This window comes from Camponotus floridanus, unplaced genomic scaffold, assembly GCF_003227725.1.
Source record: "Camponotus floridanus strain SB8 unplaced genomic scaffold, Cflo_v7.5 scaffold101, whole genome shotgun sequence".
Classification (NCBI taxonomy): Eukaryota; Metazoa; Arthropoda; class Insecta; order Hymenoptera; family Formicidae; genus Camponotus; species Camponotus floridanus.
The window spans coordinates 358,594-377,670 of record NW_020229217.1 but is presented as its reverse complement, the minus strand read 5'-3'; the positions used below and the strand labels follow the sequence as shown (position 1 = coordinate 377,670).

Genomic DNA, 19,077 nt, shown 5'->3' with positions numbered 1-19,077 from the left:
TGACAAGTTACTTGCGTCAAAACGCTGTATGTCGCGTCGCTACGGACTATGACGCGAGGTCGTGCAAGATTCGCCATGTAGCACAACCTGAGGCTGATACCGATGCAGTCACAAACTGTACGTGGAAGAATGCGTTAAAACGTTGAAGAATCAACAGAAAGAATCAGACGAGAAGCTGACTGCGTTCGAAAAGGATGTGTGAGTTTTGCAGACTGCGATAAACGAACTTCGTCGTACGATTAACACTAATTCAGAAACGGCTATCAACCTGTAATATGCTGTAGTGAACGGCTTAGGAGCGTGTATTGTACAATTATTAAACATCTACAAAGATTTACTGAACGGCTACGAACGGTTATCGAGCTATTATATAATGAGTGGCAGTGATCGAAGAGGAAACGGCCTCGAACGAGGCTATGAACAATTCAAGAACAGCCGCGAACGAGGCTACAAGCACCTCAAGGACGGCTGCGAACAAGGCTATGAACACGTCAGGAACGGCTACATACGAGGCAGCATACAACTCAGGAACGGCTACGCACGGGTCAAAAACGATTGCCAATGAGGCTACGAACGGGTCAGAAACGACTACGAACGACAATTGAACGGGTCAGCAACGGCTACGAACGGTAATCGAACGCCTAAAGAGTGACAACAAATGATAAAAACGCACTGATATCGTTTGATCGACGAATCGAAACAACGATGGGTCGACGATCGAGAATAACCGAGGAAACGAAGAAACAACATAGTTTAGAGAAACGGCAGTTGGTGAACGAACTGCACGCACCGGCGAGGAAAAATTCCCCCGAAGACACGTCATAGTGCGGGGATACGATGACCTGTAGCAAGCCATCGTCGAGATGCATCCGTACTCTCGTTTCAACAGAGGTTACAACTACATACTCACTGTCATCGATGCGTTGAGCAAGTACGCGTGGACCGTACCACTCAAGAGTAAAGGTGGAAGTGAGACAGCTGACGCTATCGCCGAAATAATTCGAGATATCAAGAGGTGTCCGAAAAATATACAAACCGATATGGGGAAGGAATTTTATAACGCCGACGTGCAACCGCTCATGCGAAAACACGACATCAATCACTATTCTACGTATTCGATATTGAAGGCATCGGTCATTGAGCGATTCAATCGCACACTGAAAAACGACATGTGAAAGATGTTTACGCTGAACGGATCTTACAAGTGAATCAACGCGTTGTCGGAACTTGTATCGGATTACAACGCGCACAAGCATCGAACGATCGGTATGCGACCGGTCGACGTTATCCCCGCGATCGCTGAAAGACTCTTGGCTACTGTATACAATCGTGTAAATATCGCGGGTCCGGCAAAATTCAAAATAGGTGACTCGGTACGCGTTAGCAAGTACAAGACAGTTTTCGAGAAGGGTTAACGCCAAATTGGACAACCTAGGTAAAATTGTAAAAGTGCAGCATATTAATCCCGTAAGTTCTGAGGATCTACTTGAGGATTATCGCAAAAAAATCTATCGCTGGAGCGTTCTACGAGCACGAGTTGCATCGCGCGAATTATCCGGACGTGTATCTCGTGGAGAAAGTATTGTGCAGGAGGGGTGACGAGGTTTACGTGAAATGGCTGGGATTTGACAATTCGCACAACTCTTGGATACATAAGGACAATGTGATTTAATTTATACAGTGTTTAATTTTCATTTTCAAGAAATGAAAATATTCATAAAAATATATAAAATATAAAAAAAAATGTTTATTAATATTTTTTTCAATAATACTATGTATGTATTTATATTCTTAATATAAGTATGTAAGATATGCGTTACATAAAAATATATGAAATATGAAATATGAATGTGTAAGATGTGTATTATATAAAACTATATGAAATATAAAACTATATGAAATGTAAAAAAACAAAAATATACATGGTTATGTACAAAATATATACAGTAATAAATAAAATATATACATGTATTTACAAAGGTATCTTATAATGTCCCCATGATAACGTGTCAGTCGGATCAGGTACGATATACCGCTTGTCGTCATACGGACTCAGAGCAATTTTCGTCTCGCGGATGGTATACACTTTGTGCAATTTCGATCTTATACGCGACTGCTGTCGCGTCATTTCGATCTTTTCGTTTAAATACTGCGTGTAATCTTCGAAGGTTATATTACGCGCTACGACATTACTTTTGACGCCTTTAACTTTCTTCGTCCACTTGTAACGCGTACATCTTTGCCCTGAGCCCGACGAATTCGGTCATTATGGCATCGTTGTTTTTGTCCTTCATCAGACGCGGTACCTTTTTATTCACAAGCGGTATATCGTACGCATTGTCCGCAGCATAATTTCTCGTGTCAAATCTGGCGATATCGCCAGATTTCATGTTTTCATAGACATCCGCGCACTCGATGTGATATATCAAACTATCTGTGTCGGTGTGCATAATCTTACATTTGTCACGATACAGGGGAAATATGTACTCGTGATGAAATTCAGACACGTACAGACACGTCTTGGATATGTCGAGTATGCACATACCCACATAAATCGGTTTGTAGAATTTCACCTCAAGTTTATGCAATTTTACCGCAATCAGACTTTCCGAAAAAACGCTTCTGCTGTGGAAATTCGATTTGCCAATTATTGCTTCCGCCCCGTATCGACCATCCCATTTTGTTAATAATTTTACATCGACACGATTCCGCACATTTTCCATCGTTTTGCCAAACACAGCATTATTCATTAATTTATATAAATTTTTTTCGAAATCGTTTTTCGCGAGTGTTCTGGAATGTGTATTTAATTCTATGTAATTTCAAAGCCATAGAGATTGAGAAAACTGTAAAATTCTATGTATTTTTGTTACACGAAGGTCGTGTCGCGTACACTGCTGTAGGTTATGGTAGTGTATCACGTAACGCTTCTTATCGTATAACGTTGCAAGCAGTTTGAATTCCCGCTTGCCGGGCGACTTGTCCTGTATCGGGCAAAACGGTAGGTCAGTGTTCGTATCGTGAAGATGTTCCGGGTACTCGAGATCGACTTCGAGGATATAACCCGTAGGCGAATCTAGCGCTATAGATGATGCGTCAAAATTCGACGCGTCAAAATTCGTCGACCCATCGAAAATCGGCGTAAGGCAACGGTTGACACATTGCCCATCCGTATAAATTATTAACGTTAAAATACGAGTACGACGATGGTTTCGATGGATCGTACGATTGTTGCATGTACTTGTTATTAGCGCGCGCGTATCTATTTGAACGTTGACTTAGACCATCGCGTATACCGCGTTCTATAAACATGACCATGTCGATATCTATAAGCAACTCGAACGTGATCTTTGTATGTTTTAACATGGCGTCCCACGTGTATCCGGGGAGAGTAATACGCGGGGTCGAGTCCGTAACTTTTGATGTAGCTATCATGAAAGTTTTCGAAAATATCGGCTAATAACAAGACGTCGATTTTGAGATACATGTCGCTATATTCAAAAATGCAAATTTTTATATAAATTATTTGATATAATTATTTTATATTAAATATATGTACATACCGATCACAGATATATTTTTGATTCTTGTATTTGCTCAACTGTGAACCGACAAGTCGCGATAAATTTTTTATCCACGCGAAATGTCCGCTGTTGCCGTCTTCCACATATAGCAGATTCACATGCTTATTTCGCTTCTGCTCCGAAAGACATATCGGGAAAATGCTGTTCTTGTCTTCGATGCCGTACACGTTGATCGAGATACTGTTTGCGAGTTCAAACTTTTTAATTTGATTTAAAGTTACTAGAAACTCAATGTACCGGAGATTCAGCACTGCTGTGTAATGCGATGATTCCCGTTCCGCATGATTTTCTGCGGGGTATAGAGCGGCAACCACTGTCCACGCGAAACACGCAGTGTCTTTAGATTGTACGTTAACCACCGCTTTCTTTATCACAATCTCCCGCGACAATTTAATGTGACATCCCGCGCGCATTAGATTATATTGATTTACATTAACTGTCAAATTCTGTATTCGCGACAGTACCCAGCCACTATCGCGTTCCTGAAATTCCAACGATGCTAAGGTGGGCTCGATAACGCGGCGGTCGAACCACTCGCGTAAATCGGATGTGTGAAAGAGTTCATAATTTCTCGTATTTATACTTTTATTTGCACGCTTATCACCCGACACAAATTCACCGTTGAATATAGTATTTACTTTTACACTGTTGTGTTTTTTATAATGTCTTGCACTTGCTCGAGCATGATGTCTTCGGCATCCTCGAGAAATTGAAGAGGTTCGATATTTGCGTTAATCACAGTACCGGTCAGTATACAACTATTGAACGCGGTATCGATCTCTCGCCAAACGAGTCTTTCCGCGTTATTATTACCGCTGTAATCACCATCACTGGATATAAACCACAGTATATATAGTAGCGCAACTCTCTCGATTTTGTGTAGCCTAAAATGAAATGCGCATGCGTGAAGTCAGCGAGTATACCAGTACTGCCATCTGCACTTCCCTCTCACTCTCTCCTTTGGTTTTCGTTATCTTTCTAACACATTATAATATGTAATATAAATGAAATTTAATAAAACTTGAATATATGTACATAAAGAAATTGTGAAAAATATAATATAAAATATATAATGCAAATATATATAAAAAATAATATATATGACATGATGTGAATATTAATTAACCATTTTATATGTCATATATAACTGATAGCAGAAAAGAATGAAAAGATATATACTCATAATACTCATATATAATTTATAATATATTTACATATTAATGCTTATATATATAATTTTTAATATATTTATATATTAATTGTACATACATATATTCTATATATATATATATATATATATATATATATATATATACAGGGTGGGGAAAAAGTATGGAAGCAAACAATTATTTCCGAAACTATTCATTTTTCGACAAAATGTCTTAGACATAATTTTTATGGTATGAAAAGATGTATTATGTGGCATAGACGGCATGACCTTGAAATGACTCTTACGAGCTGCATACAAATAACGTAAAAAATTTCAAATGGAACTCGTCCGTTTTTGTTACAGATTCTTGTAGCTGATGTCGAAACGTTTACAAAACACTGCATATGAGCCCCATTCCCTTAAAACACTCCCAGTTACGAAACAATTGTGATAATTCGTATTTCCTACTTTTGGCTTATCCTTTACGGAACCTGTTTCATTAAATCGTTGAATTGTCTTAGCAACGGTAGGTCTTACTATGCCCGGTTGTCCGATTCGAAAAGTTTCATTAAACAAAACTGTAACTTCATCGTGAGTTCTTTCATTCTCACACCACGCATCATCAACAGCGATATTCGCTCTCGTTCTGTTAATCGGGCCATCGTAAAAATAACATTTGAAATTACAGAAATGAAAATCAGTAACAATTCCTATGATAGAAAACGACAAAAATAGCAAATTTTCAAAACACAATATCCGAAACTTGTATGCCAATTGACACTACTTTTTTAAGGATAAAATAAATGATAATAATAAATAAGGTAGCGATGATCAAGAAATCAAAAAAATTCTATGAATACTTATAGACAGTGTATCATATGACAACAGGTACAATTATATGTTATTAGTGGACGCAACTGAACGTCATGATGCGAAATCAGTAAGCAATGTCAATGTGCATACAAATTGTTTGTATCACAATTGTTTCGTAACTGGGAGTGTTTTTAAGGGAATGGGACTCATATGCAGTGTTTTGTAAACGTTTCGACATCAGCTACAAGAATCTGTAACAAAAACTGACGAGTTCCATTTGAAATTTTTTACGTTATTTGTATGCAGCTCGTAAGGGTCATTTCAAGGTCATGCCGTCTATGCCACATAATACATCTTTTCATACCATAAAAATTATGTCTAAGACATTTTGTCGAAAAATGAATAGTTTCGGAAATAATTGTTTGCTTCCATACTTTTTCCCCACCCTGTATATATATACAGGGTGTATCAGAGCGACCGTATCAGGCTGGTATTTCGAAAAATACGCATTTACTTGAAAAATGTTCCGAACAAAAGTTATAGGACTTTAAGAGGCGCATTACATAGCATGATTAGTATGACCTTGGATAGTGTTGTTAAGGACACGGAAAAATCAATTAAAAGTTTTTAAATGTAAACCCCTATTTTTGATTGTATATTCTTATAGCTGACCTCGAGAACTTTCCAAAACACTATAATAAAGTATTTCTTCATTGAGTACTTTTCGAGTTATGAGGCTTGAAACCATTTCTTAATTTTACATAAACCGTAAAATATCTTGTGAAATATTCATTTTTCGATTATCTTACCTTAATACTTTTATGTACAAAATAATGAGAGGAATCAATTGGTGTAAAAAACACATAGTTGTTTTTAAAAAAAATATGTAATTGTTAATTGCAAATTACATATTTTTTTCTTAAAAACAACTATGTTTTTTCTTTACATCAATTGATTTCTCTCATTATTTTGTACATAAAATTATTAAGGTAAGATAATCGAAAAATGAATATTTCACAAGATATTTTACGGTTTATGTAAAATTAAGAAATGATTTCAAGCCTCATAACTCGAAAAGTACTCAATGAAGAAATACTTTATTATAGTGTTTTGGAAAGTTCTCGAGGTCAGCTATAAGAATATACAATCAAAAATAGGGGTTTACATTTAAAAACTTTTAATTGATTTTTCCATGTCCTTAACAACACTATCCAAGGTCACACTAACCATGCTATGTAATGCGCCCCTTAATGTCCTACAACTTTTGTTCGAAACATTTTTCAAGTAAATGCGTATTTTTCGAAATACCAGCCTGATACGGTCGCTCTGATACACCCTGTATACAGGGTGTCCTTCCATAGATGTCCGAGCAAATATCTCGCAACTGGTTGAAGTTACATGAAAGCGTAATAAGAGAAATTTGCACGGCTCTGAGTCAGCTACAAAATGCAAGTAAAAATTTTTTTTTACTCGTGACCTTTTCGAGTTACGTAGGTCAACATAGTTTTTTTAAATGGATACCTATAATTTTTTTTGCATATTTATATAGTAGGAGTCATTTGCAATCAAAATCATATGTAGTAAAAAATTGCTACTATGCATCGTTTACGAGATAATCGGCATCTTAAGTATTAAAGTAATTGGTTTTCCACACCACAATTTGAAAGACAAGATTCAGACTACATAATATTTTGAAGTCGGTTACGTCGAACATGATCTTCAACTCGTCAAAATACGACTGCTTGATTTGTAAATAAAATATTTGTATAGCACGGAGTATAAATTACAGTACAGTGAATCTGTTAGTCAGTTGTCTACGTATTTTCAATGAATACGTATGTTATACATACATTGTAGACGAAAATAACGATGTTTACAATTACTGAAAAGTGTGATATGCTCGAGATATGGCATTTAAGTATGCGTAATGAAAATGAAGCACGGTTACTCTATGAACAAAAATATCCAGAACGAAGGATACCAAACAGTCGTACATTTCGACGAGTTGAAAATCAATTACGTCAAACAGGATCGCTAACAAGACAGCAGTGTTCAATCAGAACAGATGAAGAAAAAGAAAGTAAAAAAAAAATTTTTACTTGCATTTTGTAGCTGACTCAGAGCCGTGCAAATTTCTTTTATTACACTTTCATGTAACTTCAACCAGTTGCGAGATATTTGCTCGAACATCTATGGAAGGACACCCTGTATATATATATATATATATATATATATATATATATATATATATATATACAGAGTGTCCCTGAGCATGTGCTCACTCACTTGTAAGAAGGTAGAGCGCAGTAAATTAAATAAAGAAATCCTATTCTATGTAACGATTTTTGTAATAACAATCGAAATATTAATTATTGAAATTGGACGAATGAGAGAAGCGCTCGAGCGTTCGAGCTATAGCACGGCCCACGTGTCAGACATTGCCTGCCGGCACGCGGCGGGAGGAGGGACAACGCGCTGCTACTCGTGGTTACCGCTATCACCATTTTCACGTTTCACGCATCGCGTCAAGACTCGCATCTCGCGTCTCATTTCTGGCATTGTTTGCGATTATTATTAATTTATGTATGATAAGAGATATGTATAACACAATAAAAAGACGAAGCTGAATTAGATTTAGATGCTATAAATAAGATATGAAAAAGAAAGAAATGTAAGGAATCTATCGTGAATTTATGATAAGTTTTTGATTAATGTATTATTTACAATTAATAGATAACAGCTTTTTCTTTCTTTTGCTTCTTTTGTCACGGCTACAACAAATATTCGTGTAAAAATATTCGAACATCATATCAAAATAAACCATCCATTAATATAAAAATGATACAAGAAGCATTTTCCGTAATATACTTTTCGATATATGACATAACAAATATAATTTGCAATCGTGTGAAAAAAGAATCGTACTTCGTTCATATCATTTTTCACATAAAATTATTTTGTAGCAAGGAAACATACTATCGTTTCCACATCACCTTGAGCTAGATAGCTTGGCTTGGTTTTTTTTTAGTAGTTTCCCCAATAGGCCTAAACCATTTTTATCATTTAATGCAACAAATGCTCAAAGTGCTTCCTTCGTACTACATATAACCTTTTTAGTAGAGTTTTTCAGCGGCTTTATTTTTTGCTTAAAATTTTTTTTCTCAAATTAATATTTTCGGCGATAAAAAACATTAAATTTGTGAAATTTTTTTGTTAATAACTTTTTAACGAACAACGAGCGACGGCTAAAACTTTTTGGAGGTTACTCAGGGCAGTGACCTTGACAACATATGTCAAAGACGAGACAATCGAGGCGGGCTCCCTTCCTCGGTATATTTACTAAATATAATGAATTTAAACAAAAAACTATTTTTTAATGTTCACAATATATGCTCAATGTAACCGCCATTCTCTTCTAAACATAAAGCAATCCTCCGCATAAAATTTTTCCTTATTCTCTGAATTATCGGAGGAGTGATTTCCGCACACGCTTTTCGAATTTTATTTTTAAGATCTTCTTTATATAATGTTATTTATGTTATTAAATATTACAATTACACTATATCAATGTTAAAAGCTGATTTCACTTTCCTCATTCCCTACGGATTTGCATTCAATGTATCAATCAAGGAATTTTTTCATTTTTCACGAAAAAAAATTACATGATCGATTCTCTGATTTTATTATTTTTCAATTATGCGAGTAAAAGAAGACCGATCGTCAGATAGGCAACCCGACTTACCGATCTGTATGTTGTGGAAGCACCCTGTACATATATTCAAGATATTTATTGAATTTAATTTATATTACATATTATAATGTGTTAGAAAGAGAATGAAAACCAAAGGAAAGAGTGAGAGGAAAGTACAGATGGCAGTACTGGTATATTCGCTGACTTCGCGCATGCGCATTTCATTTTATGCTACACGAACTTCAAAGGTGCCGACAGGGAGTTGCGCTATTGTATACTGTGATATAAACCGTCTCTGCAATCGAGTCTTCACACCTTCGAGTCGCGCGATTTTAGCCAGAGATTATCTACTTCCGATCGAGAGTTGCGGACGCTTGACACGACTGCGTTCTTCAAGCTCTTTGATAAATTCCTCGCAACGCTGCAGCCACGCGAAATACTCGCCCAAGGTGGCAATTTGATGAGATCCCTCCACCAGATCGCGTTTGGTCTGTTCGATGTTTTCCATTTTCCTGTCTTTTTCACACTTTTAAAGCACTACGTCACAGTTTTCTACGGAGCACTTGCACGTGACTTTTGCACACGATAAACAATATCGTTTGCTATCTTGAACGTGAAATCGCGCAAAAATCTTTCTAACAGAACACCGCTATACTTTTTACAGCCGACGCGTCGATGGGCGTTCAAATCATGTACTATGATTTAATGCGCTTCAATCCTTCTTATAAATGAAGGAGAAAACAAAGGCGCAAAGCAGCCCAACATCGGCACTCATATGCGTTGTAATTCTTTCGAGAAAAAAATGGAAGACGATTCTGGGGGGGGGGGCGCCATTTGTTTATATTGTTTATAAATTCACGCGACGCGTAATTCAATGAGAGAGAGATAAGGATACGTCGAACGGAAAAAAAATCTAAAATTATTTATATTGGGGATGAGGGATGTACCGCGAAAGCGCAAAGCAACCGAACATCAGCACTGAGTGGCGGAAGCAAGGGTACAAAGCAACCGAACGGCGCTGATACGTTGCAATTCTTCCTAGAAAAAACATGTAAGATGATTCTGACGTGTTTATATTGCCAAGTACCGGTCATGTAATATAATATTGCTTATACTTTCGATAAATGCATGAGACCGCGCATACTTTTTACGAGGCGTTTATGACGATATGGTGATAATACCACATCTCTACTACGAGATCTCGTACCGAGACCTCGTTGTCTTGTCACAAAGAGTTTAGCAGTGCACGAGTCGAGAGATACCTGTCAAAAAATGAAGAAGAAGTGGATTCCAATATTTTTTTTCATTGTTCTTCTGTGTTTTGTATAATAGCTGAAGAAGAGATTATTATAATTGATGATGAAACGGATGATGATGATTATTGGATGGAGAGAGAGAGAGAGAGAGAGAGAAATGAAGGAGGAATCATCCGATGAGGAACCTGATTTCCGTTTTCGGATTAGTCAAGATGAAGAATTACTTCAATATGAGCGGGAACAACTTTTAAAGAAGAATCTGGAAACTTCAATCCTTCAGTTTATAAGACATCAAGAGCTCGGCTTGGAAAAACCCCGTACAAATTCGTTGACGGCATTTCTCCTAGCTCGAGAAATATGTGTGCGAGTATTTGTAAAATATCATGGATGTAAATGTTTCAATATAGAACCTAATCATTCTAAAGTAAAATGTATTGGAAACAAACTGCGTGAAAAACTGGAATTAATAAAAGATTTTGAAAAACTGGAAGAAGATGAACATGAGAATATGCTACGGCAAAAATTGCAAACGTTGAAGGTAAAATATTTTTGTCGATGTGTAATAAATTTAAAATATTTACAATTATTATGTTTGATTTTAGAGTTTACGCGATGATATGAATAGTCGACGAGAGGATAAACAGATATATGCATCCAAACCTGTATCAAAATATAAATTGTGCGTATTGTATAATGATGAATGGAAAATATATGGATAATATTGTAAATAACTTTTAATTTATAATACATCAAAAGTTTTAAAATAAATTATTAAAAACTATTCAAATGTGTCTTTTTCCTGTTGCAGGAGCTGCCTCCCCGTTAGCCCGGTGCATCACCCCCTCCCCCTATATTACATTTTACTTACTTTTATATTTTATATTAGATTATTATACTTTTTATTATTATTCTTAATTTTAAGTACACACACGCGCACACACACACAAATGTACATACACATTTTAATAAACTTATATTTTAATTTAAAAAAGAATGTGATTACTTACGTGCCTCTCCTTACGCTCCCATCCCTTGCACTATCTCTCTTTCTCGCGCTAGTTGTAAGAACTTATCGTTCTCTTTCGCACGCTTTGTCTTTCAAAGAAATGCTGCTGTTTATATTGTTTATAAACCGAACATATTCGTATGCAATACTGTTTATCAACCGGGCATGTTATATAATATTGCGATAAAACATCTAACACGCGCCGCCTCCGAAATTCCCTCCGTCCCGCGTGACGTCATTCCCCCGCGTCTCCGTAATCCCCCTCGCGCCTCAACCCCCCCTGAGAGGACCTGGATTAGAACCCGCCTTATATACCTATTTAGATTATATCTTCCGAAAATAGAGCCCTTCCGTAGAAAGGCAAATCCATTGTATTCACGCATGTATTTTGTAAGACGGAACAAAGTTCACTCTTAACAGGGATCAAGATTATATATAGAATGAATTTTATTAGATATCTATTGTTTATTAATAGTATTTATTGGTCGTTTAATTTTTAAAATATTTTTGCAATATTCTCTGCTAAAAATACTATTGGAATTTTCTTTTACATTATACCACCAAAATTATGGGAATTATGCTCGAAAATATTGATGGATGTGAGATGTTATACAGGATGATTCTGAATAAACATTTGTCTTTAAAATATCAAATTCTTGAATGAATTCTAAGACAATTTTTTCTCTTGCAAAATTTTGTCCAGAGTTTAGTTTTTAAACTATAAAGAAAAATAGTTTACTAATTACGGAACGAATACAAGAGATAGGTAAGAACGGTGCGATTCACCGTCCGATATAGGCAATTACATGGGGCAGTTGCCGCGATCAGCTGATTGCTATACGGCCTGTTCTATAATGAATCGTAAGTCGTAAGTCATAAGCAAATTGACCAATCATGATTGATTATTTTTGAAATAATCGACTATGGTTGGTCAATTTGCCTACGACTTACGACTTACGACTCATTGTAGAACGACCCTACGCGATGAGTGTAGCAATCAGTGTGTGTGTATGTATGTGTGAGAATGTGCACGCATATACACACATGCACGTTAATTCTCTCTCTCTCTCTCTCTCTCTCTCTCTCTCTCACTTATTATATATTCTTACCTTGTAGAGATTCATATTGCTAATAAATGATTGTTACACATGTAACACATTGTTGATAACAATGAGACATTATTAATACACACACATACACTCTGACACACCGTGTTAGACGAAAGCGAAGTTTTTTATTCTTCGTATCTACTTACGAATTTACTATGTCTTAGGTGCTAGTACCTAACTTGCTTGTTGTCAACGGTCGCGCCGCGCAGTTTTCGCATCGAGTAATGTACGCCATACATTGTTAACACATTTTTTTTCTTGTAAGTCGTTTTCATAATTAATTTATAACGAATGTGTGGTTAGTATAATAATAATAATAATAATAATAATTGCGTTTATTAACATTTGAGTTATATACATTTTATATACACTTGTTCCATAAGTATTTGTGTTGGTGCGTGCGCCACATAAGGTTCCTTGTACAACATTTGTTTCCCCATTTAGCCTCTCCTCATCCTCTCTCCCACCTGATATGTAAATTCTTCCTCCTCTCTGTTCCTCCTCCTTGCTATACTCCACATTCTTGTCAAAGCTCGTGCTCCATTTATCTGTTGCCTCCAACTTTCATGTTTTTCTCCAGTCATATCGCATGTTTCGAAAACATGTTGAAGCGTCTCTTCTTCTTTTCCGCATAGTCTGCACCTTCTATTCTCCTCCGCTTCCCAATACTTGTTTGCCCTCGTTTCAGTGCCTAATCTAAATCTTGCTTCCATTTCCAAAGCTCCTTTCCGATTATTTTCTTTACTTAGATATTCTGGTTTCTCCATGGCTTCTGGTACTAAGTTTTTATATTCCTTCGCAATTTTGATCTTTCTAGCTTCTCACTCCATATCTGTCTTTCCATACATTCACCGATGTCTTCCAACCTAATCCAAATTCCACTTCCATTTTTCATTTCAAGATCATAATAATCTATCGACCATCCTTTTTCTTCAAGATATTTTTTCCTTGCGGTTTTCCATCTTTCACATGTTTCTCTTTTCCTGTTTATTCTCATTTCTGTGCTAAATTTATTCTTTACTCTAATGCACTCTTTAATCAGTTCATTTCCTTCGCTTTTCATTATTTTTTCCTCGTATTTTACCGCTCTTATTCCTGATTTGGTTGCAATTTTATTTCTTTTTGTTTCCAAGTGAAGCATGTGGCTAGGTGTCGTTCTGTCCAGTTTTAGTGTCCATTTTATATATTTATCTTGTAAACCTTCAATTTCCTTATACTCTTTCCAGCCCCATATCTCCACGCCATACATCATAATACTCTCCACCAAGACTTCAAACAAGTACATTCTTTTTTTCCAGTTATCCTTGAAGTTTCTTTCTCCTATACTCCATACTTTTCCTAGAACGGCCATTGCTTTCTTCCTTATATTCTTTATATGTGCTTCATTTCCGTTGTTTCTTTGTAAAGTGTATCCTAGATAGTTGAATTCCTTCACCTCCTCAATATCTTTTCCTTCCCATGTGAATGTTATGTTTCTCTTCCTTCCTCCTGCTTTTCTTCCTCTCATGATTTTAGATTTATCTATATTCAGTTTCAATCCTCTGTCCTGTATGTATTTCCTGAAATTTTTAATCATTTCTTTTATTCCTCCTTCGTTGTTTGCTAGCAACACCACGTCATCCGCATACGAGACTGTCCAAACCTTCTTCCTTCCTATCACTATTCCTCCTAACTGTACACTTCTCATAGTGCTTTCCAAATCTGCAAAAGCTAAGTTAAACAATGCTGTACTGAGCGGACATCCCTGCCTCACTCCTTTTTCCGTGTTTATTTCTTCTGATAATTTTTCATCTATCCTTATTTTAAAAGCCGTTCCGTTATATATCTCCTTTATTCTATCTCTCAATTTACTACTGATTTCATCTTTCTCCATTAGTTCCCATAATTTTTCTCTTCTTATTTTATCAAAAGCTCCTTTCATATCTGCGAAGAATAGGTAGATTTCTCCCTTTTCTTTCTTCGTTTCCTCTTCCATGGCCGTCTTCACAATATATATAGCTTCTAAAGTTCCTTTTCCTATTCTATATCTAGTTTGTGTCTCTCCCATTATTTCCCCTTCTTCCATTTCCTTCTCCAACCTCTTCCTGATTATCTCTGCATAGATTTTATATCCTGTGTCCATTAGCGTTATTCCTCTATAGTTCTTTACGTCATGTATGTCTCCTTTTTTATGTATGGGTGTTACTATGCCTATTTTCCATTCTTCTGGTAGTTTCTGCTCTCCGTTCCAAATCTTGTTTATTATCTTGTGAAATTCTTCTACTATCTCCTCCTCCCCATATAGCCATGCTTCATTTGGTATTTTGTCCTCTCCTGCTGCCTTCCTTTTCTTCAATCTTTTGATCACATCCCTCATTTCCTTTAAACTTATTTCATTTTCTTGATTTGCTATCCTGTCTGTTTCTACAACTTCTTTTTCTATTGTTCCCTCCATTTGGACTTGAAAGTGCTCTTTCCATTCATTTAATTTGATCTTGTCACTCATCTTCGTTCTTCTTTTCCTTTGTCTGTTTATTATCTCCCAGAATTTCTTTCCTGACTTATCATTCTTCGCTTCAATCCATTCTCTCTCTTTATAATTTGTTTTCTTCTTTTCCAATAAGTTTCTATACTTTTTCCTGTAGACCAAGTACTGATCTTTTTTGGTCTCATCTTCTCTGTATCCTCTCTTAGCATCCTTCAGTTCCTTCTTGGCAAAGTGGCATTCCTCGTCCCACCATCTTTTTTCATCTGGTCTCTCTTTAACCTTTATTTTTTTTAAACAGAGTAGTTAAGGTTGACCAAAACTGGCAATTTTAATTCGAGATCACAGTTTCACAACGTTTCGACCATAGGTTTTGGCCCTTTTCAAGTGAACTACAAAAAATAATTACAATATTACAAAAATAAATTAATTGATTTTTAAATAACGAGCAAAAGGTTACATACAAACAGTAATTTGATTAAGAGTTATATCGTGAAAAATAATCACTTCGTCACCAATATCATGTCAACCTGTCCTCACCAACACAAAGAGAAAGACTAAACAACCTTTATTATTTTCTCATAAATATCGTTTAAATTATCGGTGTCCTTTTGTAAATTAATCGTGTTGTCAAACTTTTTTATATAAAACATTTCAGCAAATTCTCTCTTTCTCACGTGTTTCTCGCTATGTAAAATAACCGGTGAGGACCAATCGAAGTCATGATTAAAATCAACTTTATGTTTGCTAATAACGGAAAAATTACTTTCGTGCGCTTTAATGTTGTTACGATGTTCTTTTATACGGGTGCATACATGTCTTTTTGTTTGGCCAATATATGACTTATTGCAATTTTTGCAATCTAATTTGTACACTACTTCCGTCATGTTGTTCGTAGGCAGCTTATCTTTACCGCGTTTGATCAGTACATTGAGTTTTTTAGGAACATTATAAACCACATTTAGGCCTATTTTTTTAAAAAAGTGATCAAATTCTTCACCCAGGCCATCAACGAATGGCAAAGAAATGTACGAAGATGCCACTGCATTGTCACATCCATTATCAATATTAACATTATCACGATGTTTCAAGAATTGTAGTCTTTTTTGCACATAACGGTTAATGATTTGGCTCGGAAAACAATTGTTGGAAAGAATCCACTTGACAGTATCAATGTTCTTCGCATGGAATTGAGAATCAGCCAATAGTATAGCGCGGTCAACAAGACTGTAAATAGTGTTCAATTTGTATTTCAACGGATGTTTAGAATGAAAATTAATAAATCTGTTGGAACAAGTGGGTTTCCTAAACCAATCGGTTAGAAGACAACCATCAGATCGAATAACAACCGTGTCGAGAAAGCTGATACGAGAATCGCATTCAATTTCATGCGTAAAAGCCAAGCGTTGATGATAATTATTAAAAGTCGATTTTATCATTTCCACTTTAGACCGTGGAACAATGGTGAAAATGCCATCAACATATCTGTAATAAACCGGCACATTGAAATCCAGCAGACTCAAACAATGTGTTTCCAAATCATCCATCACGATATCAGCCAAGATAGGTGAGGAGAACCCATAGGACTACCAAAAATCTGTTCGTAAAACTGTCCGTTGAATGTAAAACTAGTAGAATCTAAAATCATTTCAATCACGTGTAAAAACTGTGATAAGTTAAATTTCGTATTAGGAGCGATGTGATTCCAACGTTTAGTGACAGCACTCACAACCAAATCCTTGGGAATATTCGTGAACAACGCAGTGACATCGAGAGAAATCATTATTTCGTCATCTCTAATAATTTTGCCTTTTAAATAATTAGCAAACGTCCAACCATCCTTGATGTGAGATTTAGGTTCCAAGATCGAAATCTTCAATATGTCATGGATGTATTGCGCGACGTTGTATACGGGACTGCCGATCGATGACACAATAATTCGCATTGGAAAACCAGACTTGTGAATTTTTGGTAAACCATAACACCGTGGTAAATTACCATTCGTAGAGTTCAATTTTTTATATGTAGACTCATTTATAAGATCATTGCTACGCCAAGATTTCACCATAGTGTTGATTTTACCAGTTAATTTTCTGATCGGATCCTTATTCAGTTTTCTATAAGTGGATTGATCATTCAGAAGTGCCTCCATTTTTTCCACATAATCTGTCTTATTCATTACCACCGTGACCTGACCCTTATCAGCCCTGGTGACAAACAGATCGTCGTTGTTGTGTAAGAATTGTTTGCAAAGAGAGAGGCTTCCTAGAACATATCTGTCTATATAGTTGACATGCCTTTTTTCACAAAGAAATCTATTGAGAGAATTAGCGACAGAATTTCTAGTACTTGCAATGACGGTAGCAGGGATGCGGTTATAATTGGTTTCCAAGTTCTTTAAGGTCTCAAGAACAACGCTAACACGATCTTTCGCGTGAGACTGGAGTAGCGGTAATCCAAAATTGTCACCAAGACTCAAAAGTTCAGACACTCGATCAGGAATGTTCTTATTACTGATGTTAATCAACCATCCGGTTTTGTCAATATTGTTAAAAGGATTCAAAGATGTGTCATACTTGGCTGTCAAATTTCTAAATTTTTTAGATTAGATTTTAATCTATTAGTGATTATTGAAAACTTACGTTCATTAAAATCACAAAATTTTTTTAACAGATCACGTGGCAGACATTCCAGACCACTTTCAATCCTTCCAACTTTAGCGCGCAAATATTTTAGATTACAATTAAGATCCTTAATTTCAAGATTCAATAATGTATAACGATATCTCGTCTTGGTTTTCTCAAAAATGCGATTAACGCGACTGCTACAAAACTTGATGTTAATCTTTAACTTGCTAATGTGTGACGGAATTAAGTCATATCTCCTGCATCGAAGTAAGAAAATGAGTTGTTGATTGGCAGTGCAGATCTTCCTTTTATTATTGATCCAAATAATAAAGGTTGTTTAGTCTTTCTCTTTGTGTTGGTGAGGACAGGTTGACATGATATTGGTGACGAAGTGATTATTTTTCACGATATAACTCTTAATCAAATTACTGTTTGTATGTAACCTTTTGCTCGTTATTTAAAAATCAATTAATTTATTTTTGTAATATTGTAATTATTTTTTGTAGTTCACTTGAAAAGGGCCAAAACCTATGGTCGAAACGTTGTGAAACTGTGATCTCGAATTAAAATTGCCAGTTTTGGTCAATCTTAACTACTCTGTTTATTTATTTGCTGGTGACTTTGAAGTTTTTTAATTTATTTTTTTTATTGGAATTGAGTTTCTTATTTTTCTTCTTAAGTCCTTCCATTCGAATACGCTTCCTATTTTTTTAAGTCTTTCCATATATTCTTCTATCTCATTGTCTGTCCATTTGATTATCTCTTTCTCTTTTTCCATTTCTTCTTCTCTTTCCATTCCAATTCTTAAGCTTACTTTAATCATTAGATGGTCTGACGCTACTCCCTCTACCACTTCCATTTCTTCTATCCTTTCCTCTCCTTTTCGATTTGTAATCACGTAATCAATTACCGATCTTCCTACCGCTCCGATATAAGTCATACTGCCTTTTTCCTCTCCTTGGACATTCCCATTTATTATGTACAAGCCATTTTCTTCCAACCATTTTATAAGTACTCTGCCCTCCTCATTTATTACTTTGTCTTCTGATGTTCTACTTTCTTCGGCAGTGTCGTCTTCAATTCTTCCTCCTTTTTCTGCTGTCCTCGCATTGAAGTCTCCTCCTATTATAATATATCTGTCTTTGTTTTCTTCTATAATCTCGGATATTTTCTCGTAATTTTCCTTCCTGTTTTCTCTCATATAAGTACTTATTACTATTATGACTTCATTTCCTGTATCGATTTCCATTTTCATTACTTCGTCTGTCACTTTCTCCATTTTTAACTTTTTTGCTATTAAATTTTTCCTGTGCGCCATCGCCAAGCCTCCTTTTGGTCTTCCTCTCTTTTTTTCTCTTCTTGCCTTTATTTGTATAT

At 35.8% G+C, this 19,077-nt stretch overlaps 1 protein-coding gene across 1 annotated transcript; it reads right to left on the bottom strand.

Annotated features, from left to right (window-relative positions):
• Nucleotides 1-13,387: 13,387 nt before the first annotated feature.
• LOC112638397 lies at nt 13,388-16,620 on the bottom strand. The gene is made up of 2 exons (XM_025410040.1): nt 15,889-16,620; nt 13,388-15,355 (listed from the first exon to the last, which is right to left on the bottom strand). Exons 1-2 carry the CDS (start codon nt 16,618-16,620, stop codon nt 13,388-13,390), a joined length of 2,700 nt encoding a protein of 899 aa, XP_025265825.1.
• Nucleotides 16,621-19,077: the final 2,457 nt, after the last annotated feature.